Here is a 19981-nt window from a genome sequence, read left to right as displayed (position 1 = left end):
TCTTCTTTAGTCTACACTGTGGAAGAGGCAGCTATAGCCTAAATGTGAAAAGCACAAAAGTGAAGCCAAAGTAACAGGGTTTAAATCCCACCTCAGCTACTTTTATGAAGTTATTCATAAGGCGGATGATGGCAATATCCACCTCACTGGGCTCTTGAGGATTAAGTGAGTAATAAAGTATTTAGAACAGGGCCGGATACATCATAAGCATTTAATAAATGTTAGCTATTAAAATTCCATGAAGCTCCTTTCCTACCAGCTTCCATGGCCTTACTCACAGAAGTGCTACATGGAGTGTAGCATATAATGACATTTAATATTTCCCCAATGACAAGCACAAGGGACAGGGGCCAAGCATAGGTCACCCTCTGCCAGAAGCGAGTACGGCCCTTCCACCAACCCCCATGCCCCCAAAGCTAACAGTCTCCTTGCCCCATCCCCCTGACCCATCCTAGCCCAATGTCCATATAACTAAGGGAACTGATGCTTCATGAATTCTGAGATTAGCTCTGAGACACGGCCTTTAGAACACTGGTTTTTCTCCACCTGGTTTCCTCACCAGTAAAATGAGGACAACTATAAACCATGTCTCAGAACTGAGGATGGATTAATTAGTTAATAGTTCCCTAAAAGCTCTGAAAAATCTTTCTAGTGCCAAGTGCTATTTTAATGACTCTTGATTATTTTGATAGAAAACATGCCAAAAGTCTACGCCCGTGTCCCCTTCGACATCAGAAACACTGTTAATTTACAACCGTGGTTAGGCTTTGAGTCAGCTTTGGCATCTGTCACGCCTTATTTTCTAGGACTCTTTTCAATAGGTAATTTCCTTTTTCCAGTGGCTATTTCTGAAAACCAACATCACAAATTGAGGGAACGCTGACCTAATGTCATAGTTTACGGTTTGGCAACTTTCTGTGGCTCAAGGAAAAAAAAAAAAATCATCAGCTTATATAAGGTCTTAAGTAAGGAACTAAAAAAAAAGAGACAGGTTCCTTTGTTATAAAATTATTAATGAAATCTACAAAGTGTTTAATAGTTAATGCTCTGGAGTTCCAAAGGATAACAGAAATAGTAACAGCAATAATAACAGTTATAATAATAATAAGGTAGGTTAAGTGTCCCAGTGGGAACAAATCATCCAGAATTATTACAGAGGATTAGGTTTTCATTTATTGTTTAAATTTAACACTCTGCTGGTAAAGCAATGCTTACCTATTCCTGGGTAGTGTCCGAAGCTTCTGGTCTATTCCACCCGTGCCTATATACTTGTTCTGACCACCCAGAAAGCCGTAATTCCTGCTCTCCCCAACAAAGAGAGATTCAGATACCTCCTGGCTAGAACCTTCGTCACTTGGGAAACTTCCATCGCTGTTAAAATAAGAATAATCATTAACTACCCAGCTCTAGGAAATTTATTTCAACCCTCCAATGAAGGCAAGCTGTAACTTAAATAGCTAAAAATTCTCAAAGCAGCCCATAGTTTTTACAAATACAAATTATTGAGTTATCAGAAAGTGTTTCCAAACTATGAAAATATTGCCTTCCCTAAATTAATACAAATTAATTATATTGTAAATTAGTAGTTTGCAAATTGATTTAAACAAATGAAATTTAATTTAGCAGCAACAATTATTTTAGTCTCAAGCAACAGTATTACAAATGAGGACAATAAACTCGCCCTGAATACAACAATTAAATGACAAGCATATTTAAGATGGCAATAAGAATAACTTATCGGGCGAATAATATGTAACAAAAAAATTCAGTTTTTAAAGACTACTGAAAAATTTGACCAACTTCTAAGAAAGAAAATATTTAATGTGCTCCCAATGTTTACTTCCTTCCTCTTTATTCCCACACTTTTTAAGATCTTTAATACAATGCTCATGTGTTTTCTTCTAAGCAAAGCAAACAAACAAACAAACAAACAATAGGCCTACCCTTCTATGGAATTCCAGCTCTATTATTAACCTACTACTTTGGTGTGAATTCAATTATCATTAAAAATGTACTTTTGGCCCTCTAGTGGTATCAGGAAGCGGGTGCTTTTTTTTTTAATGCTAATAAATGGTCTAACACTCCAGTGTGTTAGCCAAAAAAAAAAAAAAAAAAAATTAAATTAAATTAAGGGTCACTTTACCTACAGCTTTAAAATCAGAGAAGTATAAAAATACAAACCTGGCAAAGGTGAGTCCTATTCCATTATCTGCAAATCTGTGAGGAAAAAAAAAAAGATGGGGAACATTTTAATTTACCACATCATATAAGAGGAGGTATTCTCTCAATATTTAATTGTCACAAAATCCAGAGGGTTCCAATGTTTACTCTCCAAGACCACAAAAATAAGTTTCACCCTAAAAGCACAGACTGCACAGTGAAGGCACCTGGTTCAAATCTCAGCTTTGCCAATGACTAGCTGTGTGACGTTGGGCACATTACTCAACCTGACTCTCCCTCAGTTTTCTCACCTATAAGTTAAAATAACAATTTAAACTTCTTCATAGGATACTTAAGAGCATTACACATATGGATTAATTTCAACAATTTAGAAAAATACCTGGCACATAGTAAGCAGTATGTAAGTATTAGCTGGAATTATTATTTTTATAATTAGTTTTAAAAACAATCATGGTAGTCTCTTCAAAACTTTTCAACATTAATACCCAAGCTATTTCTACTGATTTAATATAATATCAATGTTTCGCATGATAAATGGCAGAAATGATGATAAAATGCCAAGAAGCTAATGTCAATGCCAGCCCTGCAAAAGTTTCTCTAGACTCTTGACTACCAAATTATAGCTCAATATACATCAGACTTGTAAAATTACACAAATGGCAAAAAGTGAGATGCTTGCTTCCTAGAGTCATGAAGACATAAGTCAACACACTTATTAAGGTGGAATTGACAACTTTTGTTTTGAATGGCAGTAAAAGAGCATCAAAAAAACCTTTGCGTTTCCAAGAGAAATGAAAAAAAAAAATCCAGGTAGTTACAAAATCTTTATTGAGTTCTCTGACATAGACGCTGTTTGTTATATAAAGTTAAATTCCCAGTTTCTGTTCCATCTCATCAAACCACTCTCATGTCACCAGACAAGTTCAGCTCCAATAAAAGCAGTCAAAGGAGACGATTCCAAACATTTGCAGTCTGTTACCGCTAGCACACTTCCTCAGAGCCTGTCCTGTCTATTAGTAATAATAACATCATTTCAGAAACCACCACTGTACTTTCGGTCCACTGGGTTTTTCAAAACCGGCGTAAGAACATAAATACATTGGGGTCATCAGATAATAACTTCGTACAGAATACCCACGCTGAATTCTGAACGAGGATGTCTCCCCCTCTGACCCAAGCTCCGTGGTCGTTATTTTTAAAAGCAATGAGCCTGTCAATCACAGCAGTAACACGTGGCTTTTCAGGATCACCATCCTCATGTGGCCGAAACCTTGGAGTTGAAAAAAAAAGACTTTTAAAAAGTAATTAAAAAGGCAGTGGATGTCAGCTATTCACAATTGTAAGCTTAAGTGTGAAAGAGATTTAAATTTGAGCAAAAGTTAAAAAAAAAGCCTCTTCAGATACAACGTAGTTATTTGTATTTTAAATATTGGGAAAATAATTACATTTATTAATATTAATTTATGTAAATATGAAAATGTCTTTCATATCTTCTTAGTTATTTTTTATTCAACTTATATAATAGAATGGACACTGGACACTTGTAGAACATTCCAAACACTAAAACCATTAAAAAAAAATCCTCAAACCAGAAAAACGGGCATACTTTCAAATTCGTAAGCTCCACGAAACTAACATAAACTTACTAAATTAATTAATCATATATTTTAACATACATATATTTGAACTGAGAAGTGTTGGAGTTGTGTACTGGTGAAATATCTTAAATATAGAGATAAAACTGAGTTTAATATCCTAAATTTAAAATTGTTTTTAATTGACATATTAATTATAAAGACTACATTTTACTTTTCTCTGCCTTCTAAAACACTCAACAACACCTTAATAAAAAGATTAAAAAAAGTTTGTCAAAACTGTCCCCTACAACAACTCAAATAACACCCTAAGGCCATCTTTGTTTAGAAAACCATTTCTATCTTAATCTTACGAAGCAGCAGGGGAGGGCGGGGGAGTGGGCAGACAAGAGACAACTAGTCAGTTTTTCAAAAACCAATCCAGCACATCGAGCTTTTCACACAATCAAGAAACATCATTCGTGCAAACGCTACTCCTAGTAACTGGCAGACAGTAGGTGCTCACTAAATGTGTATGATGGGAGAAGAAGCTATGCCCAGGGAACAGCAAGTCCAAAGGCCCATAGGCATGAATGAGCTCAACACACTCAGGGAACAAGCAATCTGGCTGGAGAACAAGAAGCAAGGGGGAGAGGACAGAAATCTGGGCATGCACCAGGCAGTGATGTAGTTCTTTATTCTAAATGCAACATGGGAAGCAGAGAGTAGAATGGTGGTCGCCAGGGACTGGGTGAGGAAGAAATGGGGAGGGGATGGTCAAGGGCACAAAGTTTTATTTATGCAAGATAAATAAACTCGGCATCTACCATACAGCACAGTGCTTATAGCTAAGAAAACTGTATTGCATACTTAAAATTTACTGAGAGTAATATAATAAGTGTTCTTGTGACAAAAAAAACCTTTAACTTAGAAAATAATAACAATAAAGGAGGTAGGAGGAAACATTGGGAGGTGATGGATATAGGTCTATGGCCTCGATGGGCAATGATTTCATGGGTGTGTATGTGTGCCCAAACTCAGTGAATTGTACATACATTAAATACACACAACTTTTTCCATGTAAACCACACCTCAATAAAGTGGGTGAATAGATAGAAAAATATATATTGTAGATAGAAGTGATGAAAAGCCATGAGAAACATGGAATCAGACAAGTGATATGACCAGATTTCATTTTTTTTTAAGAAAGTGATCACTAGCTGCTGCTTGGTGAAAGGACTGTAGAGAACAGACCGTAAAGAGGCCAGTCTGGAAAGCATTATCTCCACCCTTCGATTGTGCATATGACCCTTACACTAAACAGCTCTAACCTAAGGGAGGAAAAGCCTGACTCCGCACCACCACCCACTCTTCTGGCACTGCAGTTGCTGCCAAAGAGCTTTGCAGTCGTTATCTAATATCAAGCAGATGAACGAGTTCCGGAAGGAAAACTACACACAATGTTCTAAAAGAAAGCCAAAAAAAAAGTACCAATAAAACAACTGATTCTCTGCTGTAGCTATCTCATTTTTTCTGAAATTCCTATCTATATAGATCAATAGTTGACCACCTGCTTGGCTACCCTTTCTTTTCATCCTCTCCCCCACTTGGTGGGCAACAATAGTCAACTTCCCAATTTCTCATCATCCTCATTTCTGGACTTTCAGCATCCTTCCCAACCTTCTCCCTCAATTGTCCTCAGCCTTAAATATACTTGTTGGTTCTCATGCTTTTTCACTTTCAGAGGAAATTTCTCAATCTCAAACTAAGAATTTTCTTGGGTTAAAATTTCCCATCTTTGAATTCCTGTAATTTCATATCTGCAGATACAAGGAAAAGAGCATAGATTAACTATTGAGTCAACTTCCTCTGTGATGAACAGACTGAATATCTTCCAGATCCCATGAGCCCAATGTTTAATTCACTGGCTGGCTTATTACTCACTTGTGTTAGAGATTTATCATTTTACTCATGTCTGGACTGCATGAATGCATGTGGGCATATTCTGTTCATTAGCTAAAGCAAATTAAATGGATGTACCAGCTGCCAAATGTCTTGTTACTCTCATCTATAATCAATTCTTTTCAATCACCACTTCCAGTTAGAGTCTAATTCCTTACCAAGATGTATGCATTTATAAACCAGGTAAGAGAAATAATAGAGAACAGAGAAAAATTACCATTATCATAATATCATATACACATACCCCATAAGAAGCTTCTTGGGCCATTAAGAACAAATTGTTTTATTGTCAAGTCTAATTAAAATATCAATAGATTCTGTAATATATTTCCTCATCTGTACACACACACACATAATTTTTTAAGTCAGGGAAGAGAGTGAATTTTATTGTGCTTAGGATTTCCCCATTAATATTAACTTAGCAATATACATACAAGTTATAATGGACTCTTTCAAACTAAAAAAGTAGCAGCAACCACCTAGCAAAGACTTTTTTTTCTGTCAAATAATATACTCTTCTTGACTCATAATTTGCCATCATCTCTATGCTTCATTTTCATCTTAAGTTTATCTCCTCTAGTTTTCAATTTCATATCTTGCTCAGCTATAAGGTGTACAGTAGTAACTTGTGTTTTAATTAATAGCGCCCACAGTTTTGCATCAACTCAAGTGCTGTCTAATGATTCCTTTAGAATATTTCAGGCTCAACTTGACCTGTAAGAAACCCTGATGAGTAATTTTACTAAGCGCACTTGCCCCAGTTTACTCCTGGCCTCTTGCTTCATGACCGCGTCACTGGGATCCTGCCTCACACCTAAGTCGCCTCACTCACCTACAGTGCGGCTCCTAACAATCAGTGTGGCGTCCATTTCTGATGTCTATCAGCAGACCCGAGCACCCTTTCAACATCTTACATTGATCGACGGACTTAAAGTATGAAAAAATAACATCCACACCGTTCTTACTGAATATGACTTTAAGTTCCCATCTTTTTTTTCAGAAAACTGTATTTCCACTGGAGACATTTTATTTATTTTGGCTCTCATGTAGCATGTAAAAGAATTTGGTTGAAAGGTTGATCCATATCCCGACTGCATTCTGTGGTCATAAAGAAGAGTAACACAGACCCGAGCTATGCAGTAAATCTGACACTACAAATGAATGACTAAACCAGCACTAACTTGATCTGCAAGTTTGAGAACTTTCCCTTTGAAACAGACTTAATGCGATGGTTCCATTTTGACCGCCCACAGTAGATGCTGCGTGCCTTGGTTTTCAGGGTTGACACAAAAACACTTCAGTTTAACTCGTATTTCAATGCATCCTATTTTACTTTAGGCAAAATTTGGACTCCTTTTTATACCATATCTCTCTTCCTCTTTCTCTCTCTGCAACTCTAACATCCATGTACGACTGTGAAAAGGGGAGAGCATGAAAAAGCCCAGCTACAGGACCTGGGACAGCAGAATAAATGTTTTTCCAAAACCCCCTGCAAACTTCGAGAACTTCATTTTAAATGTGTTTCTGGAGAAAAGAACACTATGGCTTAACTCAGAGAGTTTTGCTTTGGCAAAATATGCTTGAGTGTGATTTGAAAGGACTGGTTCTACCTTGCACTGTTATCCAGACAGAGGTATTCCCGCGGGTCCGCAGCGCTGGCATTGGTGGTTTTGACGCCTTTGTCAATAAATAAGCCAGCCTGGAAAATATAATAATGGACTGAAATAAATATGAATCCCAAGTTATATCTATGAATGCAATGACTCAGAAAAATAAATTTTAGATTATTGCATCTACAAAAAACGAGGACAGAATAAAGAGCAAAGCACAGATATCATGAAAACAGCTACTTTCCAGGATATTTTTTTTTTATCCTCATCTAAGAACATTTTTTCATTGCATTTAGAGAGAGGAATAGGGGAAAGCGGGGGAGAGAGAGGGAGAGAGAAACGTCAGATGGCTGCCTTCTCATCCCAGCCCTGACCCCCTATTGCAGGGATCAAACCCCGCAACCTTTTCCGTCTACAGGGATGATGCTCCAACGCACTGAGCCACACTGGCCAGGGCTCCTGGATATTTTTATAATTTCACTCATTTGGTCACATGCAAATATTTATGTACTGCCCACCTTGTGGTAGGTACCAAGCACTGTACATTAATGAAAAAACTACAGTGCAGTTACTGACACATAAACTAGCAGGAAGATATGCAACTAAAAACAATTACAATCCAGTATGATAAGAACATGATAAAGGAAGTTCATGGCACCTTGGCAGCACATAAGAAAGGCACCCCAATGAGAACTTTAGCGAAGGTGGGAGTCGAGGATTCAGGGAATGTCTTCTAAAAGAAGCGGCATCCTAACGCTGAGACTTGAAGGATGGGGACAAATCAACCACACCAAAGGACAGGTTGAGGATGAAGGACCAGGAGTGGGTGTGAAGAAGCTCAAGAACCCAGGGGAAAGTATTCAAAAGAGTCACTTGTACAATAAGTCTGAAGATGAGGGAGGGCATGAACATCTGAGAACAAAAAAAGAATCTTAGATGGACTGACAGGAAGTGTGCAGAGGGAAGGAAGGAAAAGAAGCTAACATCAGATGATGCAGAAGCAACATGCTGAAGAGTCAAGACAACGGGACTTTAAATAAAGGCAACATAATCAACTGCATTTGAAGAAAGAATATTCCATCTTCAAAATGGAAAAGATTGGAAAAAGCCAAAAAAGAGAGGTAAGAGATAAGGAAGAAGACAACGGCAATAGCCCAGAAGAGAAATAACGACGACCTAGACTGTGGCAGTACTAGCCGGGAAAAATAGAGAGTGAAAATCCCTTACTAAGTAGTACTGGTGCCACTTAGTAGTTGATAAAATGGCTAAGGGCGAGGGAGAGGGAGCAATAAAGGCTTATGTAGTTCTAGTTTGGGCAATTAGGTGGCTAGTTGTTTCAGTCACTGAGACACGTATGGAATGGGTCTGCTGATAAAAAATCAGGATTTTAGTTTCAAACATTTTATTTATATGTCCCTGAGACATCCAAATGGCACACAGTAGGCAGTCGGGCAGCTGTGATTGACCTGGACTGGATCTGGGCGGCATGAGTGGCCAAAGCCCCAGAGGTCAGTGTTGGTGCGTTTGTGACTGACCTCATGAGGACAGGCTCCTCTCTGAGGGCTCCCAGGGTTCAATTTCCTTTGGCTGATAAAGTCTCATAATGGGCAGTCAGCCCCAAATTTAACAAATTAAAACCTAATCACCCGCTCATTATGTAGATCTAATATTCAAATTCACAGAGTAGATAACTGTATGGTACATGACATTAAAACATTATTAGAACGCGGTACTCCTTATACCACTCATAATCAAAACAACCTGCCGACTTCCACTTCGAAATGCTACTGTCAACAATTATTATCGTTAATCAACTAATCGGCTCACAAAAATCTTAATTCTGTGTAGTTTTTTTTTTCTCTCGAGTCGTCATCGAGTGATTCTAGGCTCTTCAAATTACAACACACTCAGGTGTTTAAAGGGTCCTCTGAGTATCACAAATGGACGGGATTCATTGAACTTTGATGTAGACCCCATCAGGGTAAATAAACCAAATGCACTTATCACCAAGGCAGGAGAGGGAAGAGAGCCAAGTACCAGGGAAACTGGAGCTCCTAAATGGCCTTTAGTTTACTGGACCTGAATCACTTTTAATGAGGCCAAATTCTTAAATAGTCTTTCACTATTACATAATTAGTATAAAATGCCCATAGGACACTCTATCAGCACTGAGAAAGAAAATATGCTTTATAACCCTCAGGAGCACATTATCTAACGTGTGCCACCCTAAGAACACACAATGGTATTAAAGATTGGAAGAAGGGTGAGAAGGAGGAAGAGGATGAAGACTCATGAATCAAGTCCATTATTATAATTAATCCAATTGCATGAACATGTGTGTTAGCATATGTACCTTCTCAGATTACATACATATGTGTATGGTAATGTATATTCTTGTGTGCACAAATAGAAACACTGTATGTACATCCTTAGTGTGGAAGGGTTAGGGGTCTTTTTTTGACGAATTGCTTTCTCTGATGACAAAGTCTACCTAAAACTGACATGTCTCAGCTGTAATCACAGTAGTCAATCCTGTACCTAGTAAATCATATGTACTGATTGTTAAAAACGAGGAACCTACCTTAAAATTTGAATGGACCCTGTTGTTGTAGAATGTCCCCAATGGAGTAAGTTCTGGTTTCGTTAAGAGCTGCAATCCACTGGATTCCCCAGTAGGTTCCTTGTGAAATAAATACCATATTCCAGCATCCTATAATTAAAAGGGCAAGATCATTAAAAGCCTCCTTTTATAAAGCCACTCTATGAAACACCCTTATAAACTAAGGACTTCAGAAGCAAATTTAATCTTTTTAACACCAACTATTCATTGTTGCAGGTTAGGAACTGACTATAAAAAGTTGCACGATCCTCTAGCACCCTCAAAGCAGTTATATTATACTTTGGACAAAAAAAAAGCATATTTAATTTTGTTTGCAGGACTGGACAAAAGATAGAAATAATTGGCTGACAGCAAAATTTATTTTCAAAATAACTTCTGTTATTCTAAGTTATGCAGAATTACAGCCAAATAAGCCTTCCTTCCTTCCACGGGACCAGGAGAGCACTGCCTTTTAGAAGTAACAGGCTTTTTCTGTTTACCCCCAAACCTGATCAATACATGAGTCATACCTATTAAGGAACTATCCGCTAACTGGCAGAGCTCACTGACTTCTTTCAAACACCTCCAATGCCCTTCCTGTCCCAAGGCAAACTTTTGCCAAGTGAAAAAAAGACACCACATGCATGAATCAAGATGCTGTCTCCATCTGGATCCTGTCTGTTCAATTTCAGTATTACTGACCTGAACAGGAGCAGAACCGTTTGAAATATTTTGATGCTCAAAGTAAGATATAAAAATTGAAAATTAAATGTTCTTAATCCCTGTGACAATTTTTTATTTTACAATTCAATTAAAAACCAGCCCAATGTAAAGGGCAACTTCACATGATGGAACTTTGGTTAAACAGGTTGTTGAAACTTATAGTCCAAAAAGTATGGTACTGATTCAAATTTGGCAAACATTTACTTAGTGCCCACTATATGCCAAGTGTACAGTAAGACTATTCTCCAAGAAGTCGTAGTTCAATGGGAAATACAGACAGAACTAAAATATATTATATGTAATAAGTACTATATTAGCTGTAACAGAAAGTCCTTTGGAAGCATAGAGGAGAAATGAATTGTGAAAAATGTGTGTACCTACACACCCAAATGAATGCAATATTTAACATCTTCCTGTAAGTTTACGGATGGGTCTTAAAACAAACTGTTCTGAAAAATGTATTTGCCACTATGGCCGGGTAGCTCAGTGGGTTAGAGCACTGTCCCAGTACGCCAAGGTTGCGGGTTCGATCCCCAGTCAGGGCACACACAAGAAGCAACCAATGAATGCATAAAGAAGTGGAACAACAAATCGATGTATGTTTCTTTTTCTCTCTTTCTCCCCCTCCCACCCTCCCTCTTCCCCCCACCCTTCCTCTCTCTCTCTCTGTAAAATCAATATATACAAATTTTTTTTATTATTTACCACCTCTTCTCTTTGGGGCACAAAACAGACCACGGAAGACATGGAGGGGTGTGGAAAAGGCTCCACCCCATAGCCCTATAAACTGAGGGCACAGCGAACCCTCTAGGGTGCAATGGCGTTTGGGGGTGCTGGAAGAGAAGGCAATAAGGGGGAGCATCTGTTTCCTGTTAAATACTGCGGTGTCAAAACGGGTAAAGGGAGCTTTGTAAAAGGCAGTGGCAGGGTACGAGCAGCAAGGGTCTGCCGACTTTGAGGGGAACACCCTTGCCAAAACACGAGCTTTGCTGGAACGTTTTCCTAAAGAGACGAGAACTTACAAAATGAAAAGGGAAAATGAAAGTACATGAGATGGACTTTTATTTTTTCACATGAGTTCCAGTAAGGGTTTCTGGCAACCTCACCTTACATTTTTCATGGACTATTTGCAATCTGCTTTGATCTTCAACCCATGCCTTTTGAAAACAGCTGAAAAGAATCTCTGCTCTGGTTCTTTCTTTGTAATGATCCCGGGGTAGCACTGCTTACCAGCCTCTTGGGGATCTTTACCCAAAAACTCATCTTCCAGTTAGAAAATCTCAACACAAACTTCACATGGTTTTAACAAATATTTGATGAAAAAATTCAATGAATGAAAACCTGAAATGCTTAAATGTCCAGGTCTCTCCTGTCAAGTAAGAACTTTATATTTTTTTTGGAAAATCATGGATGTGAATTCTACCATCGCCCAAAGATGCCTGTATTCTATTCATCTCAAAGAAATACTCCCGTCAACTAATCTTTTACTTCACCTTGAAAAACAATGCTGGATATTTCTTTCCTTTTTAAAATCGTAATAGCCATGACATAGGAGTAGGAATATTTAGGTATTGCTGTAAAGCTCATTTTGAGCACATAATCCTAATAGTGTGTAATGTCTTAAATATTCATTTTATATTATAAATTAGCAGTTTTAAATCATACTCAATTAGGAATGTAAATTTCTCAAAGCTGATTGGAGGGACATTTCTGCCATCCCAAAATAGTTTATTTATTCTTTTAAGTTGTTCTTACATTTGTGAAACAATGCAAGGCCCACAGTTGAGTTCAGCTGCTTTATCAAGGATATGAAATCCCCAAGTGTCTATTATTAACAAAAAAATGAGGCCCTTCAGGGAACGGAGGGACAACTGTCAGAGTATTCCACAGAAAAATCCATTCCCATAAAGAAAAGCTACGGTTTTCTTTGTTCATCAACACTGGAAACTGTTATGACCAGAGTTGCTGGGCCACCCCTGACTGAAGCACGAGAAGCCAGAAAGACTGTATCACACAGTAAGATTACACTGTGGAGACGATGTGATAACCCCAGAGATTAGCCAACTACCTTTCCTCCATTTGGAATCTGTCTTGCTATATACTCAGATATACTAACTGGCACAAATGATTTTCTTTGTACGTTGACAAGATCATTTTATTGGAACAGCTGCATACTTGATCTTGACTATGGCCATGTCTTCTCCTCATTTTTACAATGTATTTAATATGGACAGTTTCTCTATATTATCCACTTGGCGGGCACCAGTTAAACAAGCTGCAAACTCAAAAAGGCAAGTTGAGCTAAATTTAAATGACTTGTCTCAATAAAATTCATGACATAGAAATTATTTTTTTAATTTTTTATTTATTGAGTTTTAGAGTGAGAGAGAGAGGGAGGGAAACATCAATTTGTTGTTCCATTATTTATGCATTTATTAGTTGATTCTTGTACATGCCCTGACTAGGGATCGAACCCACAACCTTGGTGTATCAGGATGACACTAACCAACTGAGCTATCTGGCCAGGGCCTATGATGTAGAAATTATTAAAAATTTCAAACCAACTTAAATTTTTTATTACAAGTAATCCAGTGAAATATAAACACTCTTCTAAAGTTTGATTGCTTTACTTATAAAAAATAAAATGGAGCATTATAAAATTCACCTAATGCTATAAAAAGTTAAAATATTATGTATACTTTTAATTACAAACTTTCCTCTATCCTCAAGGTTCTTCTGGCTGGTCTGATAATCATGTAGACATGAGACAGATTAGGGAGAGAAAAACAACCAAATTTACTACACACATTACATACGGGAACCCACATACATGAGACAGCCAGGGACTCCACATGCAGGGGAGGTTCAGAGACAGACAGGGGGACTGAGATTTATAAGACATTGTGAGCTAGGGGTGAGCTAAGATGCCTTAGGAGCTTAAAAGGTTCACTGCAGAAAGATAAGAGCTGGCATAAATGATTGAGAAGAAACAGAAAAAGAATCTCAACCACATCCTGGTCTCCACTACACTGGTACTACCAGAAAACAGTATGACACTGGAGACAGATTGCCACACATTACATTACGTCCATAACGTAACATCCAAGCATGAGATTATTTGTAAACATGAATAAAAAAAAAAAACTGAAAGCACTTCAGCATTATTTACCTGTGAGCCTGCAGCTGCGTTATTAATCAGATTATTGTTGGGATGAGCAATCCAGAAGGTTGAAACAGCCCTGCAAGACATTTTATAAAGTGACTTAAATATTCATCATGAAAAATCCTGCCCACTTTGAGCTTCCCCCAAGACCTCTTCCCCAACAGTCAAAGGCCTTAACCATCACACACGAGTGTTTCTCTCTACCAATTACTCACATGCAGTCAGTGGCAGGCACAGGGATGTAATTTCCAAACACTTTTTCTCGCATTGTGATGCACATGGAGTTATTCCTGTCAGTGGGGAGGAGGGTGCCTGGCTTGGTGAGGAGTCCCAGATTGTGAAACAAAGTATTTCTCTGTTCGACACCATCTTCCAAAAAGAAGCAATGACCTAGTGTGTCAAACCCAATGGTATCTTTTATCTGCAGAAATACAAGTATATAATGTCATTGGTAACAAGATTGATTGTGGTTTAAGTAACAAGTGCTATTCAGTGTAGCATGCTGGGTACAAATGCAGAAAGAATTTTTAATCCTATCTGAAGAGGCAAAGTCAATGTCAGGTTTTAATGATCTAAGAGAATAATTTGGGTAGCTAAAAAAGCAGGCTTCCTTCACACAGAAAAACAGAATTCTTCTAGTAGAAGCACGATAGAGTAAGGCACGGGGTGCAAGGCTCACTTCTATAAAATTGAGAAGTCACGAGATTTAAGAAGATGTGACTGCTTCGGTAACATGCACCAACATAACGGGAGGCTGCTTACCAGCAAGCCGTCTGTCCCATGCACAGTGATGCACCGGGAGAAGCTGTGATGAATAGACAGTCCATCCACAGAGGTTCTGCGTCTGTACCCTCCTTTATAATCCACGTCTCCACACAGATGGAAATGAACAGGATACCGTCCCATCTGCTGCTGACCCATGTGTTTCAATTCCACATAAGAAAGATGGACTGAAGTAAAATTTTTCCTTATCTATAAGACATGGTAAGCAAAATCAAATGATACCCTTCATTATAGGACAGTAGCAAAATACACTGTCTTCATAGACAATGTCTGAAGGAGATACATATTAAAACATTTTTTGTTTTTGCATTCTATTTTCCCAATCCCCAGTTAATAATTTAGCAAGTGCTCCTTTACTTCAGTAATTGCTTTAAAGAGGTATAGAAACAGCATCTTACTAAGACAAAAGGAAATGGCCCTGGCTGCGTAGCTCAGTTTGTTACAGCATTGTCCCTGAGAAGCCAAGTTTGTGGGTTTGGTCCCGGACTGGGCACATAAAAGAAACAACAAATGAATGCATAAATAAGTGGAACAACGAGTCAATGTTTCTCTCTTTCTCAAAAAACCCCCAATAAATTACACAATACAGAATAAAAGAAAATGAGGCAATGTAACCAGGAAAGCTGCAGAAATAATTTATGTGTGTGTTTTGATTTGTTCAAATATTTTGGTCAGTTCCAGTCTCATCTTGCTATTTTATTTCCACAACTTTCACTACAGTTTGAAAAAGTTATGTCTAAATCGTCCTCCAATATTTTTTGTTAGCACATAACATTATTTACTTCAGTTCTTTTTAAAACTTCCTGTGATCCACAATTAGGGCACGCAATACTTTTAAACACTGGATTGTCGATCATACTACTAAAAACAAATAACACTGACCAATATTTCAGAAATCAGTGTAACGGAACAGCTGCCACTAAGCACTGCCCACTCATGGCACAAAAACTGATTTTAAAACGCATGTACCCAAAACGCAGTCCAGAAGTCCAACCCATTAGTACACAGAGCAGAGCTTACCACACAGTAAGCGCCGGATGCTTTTACAGAATAAAAATCTGCATATGAAAAATGCCTTTACAGCCCAGACCAGTGTGGCTCAGTTGGTCGGGCATCTTTCCACAAAGGGAAAGATGCTCTCCGATCCCCGGTGAGGGCACAGGCCTGTGTTGCGGGTTTGGTCCCGTCAGGGTACATACAAGAAGCAATGAATCGATGTTTCTCTCCCTCTCTTTCTCCCTCCCTTCCCCTCTCTCTAGAACTAAGTAAATAAAATATTTTAAAAATATATACATGTTTTTACAGAAACATATTTTGTATGTGTATATTGCTTAATCATATTTTTAAAAGAACCAATTGATTCTTTTATACCAAGATTACTATATTTTTTGTCTCTGTATAATTGGTTTTTCCCAGTATATTGATTTAATTCTTCATAAGGCAAGTCTTCGTGAATGACTTAACCTCAAGTCCAGGTCCACTAAATGAAAACAAGTATTCTTTTAATTATCTAAAATCTGTTCCTTGTCACTTGATAGAAAAATGAAATACGACTTCTTAACATCCTTATAGATCTTATTCCAAAACTTTAAGGTTTTTTCAAATATATTTAGCAGCCAAGGTTTCAAAGAACTCATCAAATCCTTCTGCCTACCGTGATATGTCCCCCAAAGGTATCATAATCAAAGAATTGGCACTGGTTTTCAGCATAGCACGAGTCTTCCATTTCTCCGCGGATGGCAACATTCCGGGTGAGAATTCCAACCTCGGCTCTCATGTCCACACCGTCTATGATCTCACCCATGTGCAGGAACTGAGGGGTTTCTGGTTGACGTGGGCAAGGCAAGAATATCAGAACAAAGAAACCACGGAACTATGTCAAAAAGACAGCGCTTATTCTGTAACCCCAAGTCATTATCAAAATTTATTGCCTGCTTCCATTCTTTACTGCCTCAGAATCCCAGAATCCCAGGAAGTAGGGATATTAAAGATTATCTAGTTGAAAGACCTGACCTACGCAATGCCTAACCTCTTACTACCAACTGTCAAATCCATGGGCAGAGCTTGCTCCTCCCTGAAGTAGCTGGATCCTCTCTTGAAAAGCACCAATGATCTGGAATCCACTTGGGAATCCATATTCTCCCTCCCTGGTTCCAGTCCCTGAGGGCACATGCAGAACCAAATGCATGGGGAGGCCAGAACAGCTAATGCTTTACGGAGGTTGACAGGAAGCCGTCCAGTTGTTTTTGTTTCCACTTCAAAGCTAAAGTGGTCTGCATTCTCATGGGAACAGCACAGGAATTACCATCTTTTCTTCCCTACTTCTCCTTATTCTCATATTGCTGTGCATTTTTTTAAAATTCCTACCTTGATTAGATATTTAGAAACACTTTAACAATGAGCCTCTCTCTGATGTTTTTATTATATAAACGCAGGGAAAAGATACAAGTATATCAAGGAGTTGAGAACGTGGAGATTCATTATCCTCTACACTTGTTAACAAGAGCGGGAATTTCCAAACAAAAATTAATGCCAGATGATATTGTAGTTTTCTGGGGTTTTCTGTTTTCTGCTTATGCCCTGAATTACCAGGAAGGAAAAGTACAATGCTGAAGCACACAGAAAAAGTGCCAAGTGAACCCATCATTCTTTTCTTTGTTTAAGCAAAAAATTTTCCCTTAAACTCCAAAGCCCTAAGTTACCTATAGAGTACTTATCAAATAGTTACTCTAAGCTTACCACGTAGTAGGCACACCACTTGTTTTGTACCATAAATGTATAATTTTGAGTACCAAGGTCAGGAAAGCAATATCGTGAGTGAAATACATAATGAAGTCCACAAAGGCAGCAATGCATGAAGATTTGCCTACTACCAGGCGCAGAATAAGTAACTGATAAACGTCACCCATTCTTTCTAAACACAGCTTATAGAAAGATGCTCCCTGTGCACTGCTGTCCCTCAAAAGATGCAATATTCATGATTATATAGGAAACACAGTCTTATTAACGTACCTTTCTGGTTCTATTTTAACTATTAGTAAAATCTACTTTTTGTCAAGGAAGTAGGCACTCAAAAACCATAGTTGTTGTTTTTTTTTAATTAAGAAGACAAAACTTCACCCTGGCTGGTGTGGCTCAGTGGATTGAGCACCGACCTGTGAACCAAAGGGTTGCCAGTTCAATTCCTGGTTGGGGCACATGCCTGGGTTTCAAACGAGGTCCCCAGTAGGGGGCACACGAGAGGCAACCACACATTGATGTTTCTTTCCTTCCTTTTCTACCTTCTTTCCCCTCTCTCTAAAAATAAATAAAATCTTTTTTTAAAAAAAAAGAAGACAAAACTTCTGTTAAAAAATAAGTCTAGTTTACTATTATTTGACAGCAGAAAATTAAAAGGAAGTTGCAAAGAACCTTGGAAAATAATTGATCCACCAATTCTGCATCTTTTATTAAACAAAGAAACAGGCATGAAACATGGTAATGGTGGTGGTGGTTGGGGGGAAAACTCCAGGAATCAAATCCCAAGAAAATGTTTCCCAAAAAGCATTCTGAGCAGTCCGATACCTTTGACTTTGACCTCGAAACGGCTGCACTCAGGACAGGGGAGAAGCGTGAACTCTTCTGCCTGGTACATGGAATAGTCTGTGCTTGCAACCACAATCTGGGCTCCCGGTTCCCAGCTACTAACGTCATCGAGCAGATGAAGCTTCACTCCATCCACAACTTCTACTCGGAAACCTGAAAGAGAAACTCCTAAACCAAAAAACAAGAAAGAGAGTGCTGTATTAGCAGGAATATTTTTTCCCTAATATTGATCCTCTCACTGATTAACAGAGCAACAGTTAAGATAAACACAAGTCAGCAAATTTTTACTAATGGTAACCATGTGGAAGTCACTCTAGATATTAATCTGTTGGGACTTCACACACATAACCTTTCATCAAAACAACTATGAGCGGTAGGAACTATTGTATGTATTAGAGATGAAGAAACGAAAGTTCAGGGCATTTGAATAGCAGCCAAAAAATGGTAGAGCCCATAACTGAATGCTAATTTCATTTCAGAGCCCAATTTCTTAACGTCTGTATCAGTCTCCCTTCCCAAGAATCAAAACAAACAGGATAAGAACACAGGTAATAATAAAAAAAAAACAACCTTATGGCAGCAACGACAATCACTGCCCAAAATTTCTGATTCTTACCAAAAAAAAATTATCTAAAAAAGAGCAACTAAACATTAATTTTCTTCATTAAAATTGAATATAAATTTCAATAGTGTTTTGAAAAAGATGACAAGGATAATTTTAAGCAAAAAGTTCTTTTTTTAAAAAAACTAGGTAAATAAGTTTTGACTTAAATGATTGTTAGAATTTGTTTTTTGTTTTGTTTTGTTTTGTTTACATCCAGAAGGTTAGATAAGGAAGATCTGTATTATTCAGTTATTCCTCACTTTTTTGGCTTTAGAAGAAAACTCTGCCTAAGAACATCTCCTACTAGCACTACTAAGTTGGAAGTATGAGAGGAAATAAATTCATCCTTCTTCCTTCCTGAAGAGCATCACCACCTCTTCCAGAAAGTGAGAGTCATTGAGAAACTGGACACAGACAGTAAGTACCCTGTGATAGACAGCTGGAATGCACCCTCTCCAGAAACCAGTGGTCATCAGTAATGTGGCCATGAAAACAATTTCCCACAAAGGAAGTGTTGACTCGAGGTTTGTCAGTAATTATCTCTTGCCTGGAATCTTACTGGGGGCAGTTGTACTAAACTTTTCATACAAATTCCTACTAAGAAATGCTTCTCACCCAACCTTTTTTTTTTTTTTGCCAGAGGCAACCATGGTGTGATAGAAAAAGCAGAGTTCTTTGAGGCAGAAAGTTGAGGCTTTATTCCAGCTTCCTCCTCCATAATAACACCATCTCCTCACCCCAAACCCAGAAGGTTGCTTAGAGGCAACATGTGAAAGTCCCTGTTTCATAACAGGAACTCTATTTATCTTCTTGTTTTAAAGCAAAAATTTCTCTGTAATTATGATACAAAATACACCATTGTAATCCAAGTCGTATTTGCTCATCGTTACAATAGGTAACATTTACTGAGTGGTCACCATACATACTATGCTAAAAAAAAGAACTTCATATTCTTCACATCTGATGCTCATAGCAGCCGCTAGGGTAGTTTCTATTATCAAATGAGGAAACTGAGGGTTAGAAAGCTAAAGTCACATGCCCACCATCACAGAGTGAGTGAAATAGCTGGGATATGAACTGAGGTATTCTGCCTCCAGAAATCCATTGTAGTGACACTTTGCTACATTGCTTCTAAAAAGAGGTGTGAACCGAGTCTACGCTAAGCTCTTTGGATAATTAGAGATGTAAGAAAGCACC

General features: G+C 38.1%; 1 protein-coding gene across 4 annotated transcripts in view; it reads right to left on the bottom strand.

Annotated features, from left to right (window-relative positions):
- Nucleotides 1-19981, bottom strand: part of CEMIP2 (cell migration inducing hyaluronidase 2) — a 73112-nt gene that overhangs the window by 26019 nt on the left and 27112 nt on the right. For all 4 annotated transcript variants that reach the window (XM_045191331.2, XM_024555444.4, XM_024555451.4 and 1 more), the window contains exons 6-15: nucleotides 18160-18348; nucleotides 16250-16419; nucleotides 14575-14784; nucleotides 14028-14233; nucleotides 13819-13888; nucleotides 9909-10037; nucleotides 7328-7416; nucleotides 3320-3451; nucleotides 2182-2217; nucleotides 1216-1371 (exon numbers count right to left, since the gene is read on the bottom strand). In XM_045191331.2, coding sequence (XP_045047266.2) covers nucleotides 1216-1371; nucleotides 2182-2217; nucleotides 3320-3451; nucleotides 7328-7416; nucleotides 9909-10037; nucleotides 13819-13888; nucleotides 14028-14233; nucleotides 14575-14784; nucleotides 16250-16419; nucleotides 18160-18348 — 1387 coding nt within the window. The remainder of the gene's footprint in view (nucleotides 1-1215; nucleotides 1372-2181; nucleotides 2218-3319; nucleotides 3452-7327; nucleotides 7417-9908; nucleotides 10038-13818; nucleotides 13889-14027; nucleotides 14234-14574; nucleotides 14785-16249; nucleotides 16420-18159; nucleotides 18349-19981) is intronic.

The sequence above is a fragment of the Desmodus rotundus genome, chromosome 1 (assembly GCF_022682495.2).
Source record: "Desmodus rotundus isolate HL8 chromosome 1, HLdesRot8A.1, whole genome shotgun sequence".
In the NCBI taxonomy this organism is placed as follows: Eukaryota; Metazoa; Chordata; class Mammalia; order Chiroptera; family Phyllostomidae; genus Desmodus; species Desmodus rotundus.
Note: the sequence above shows the minus strand (reverse complement) of the source record. Positions and strands in the feature narration are given on the sequence as shown.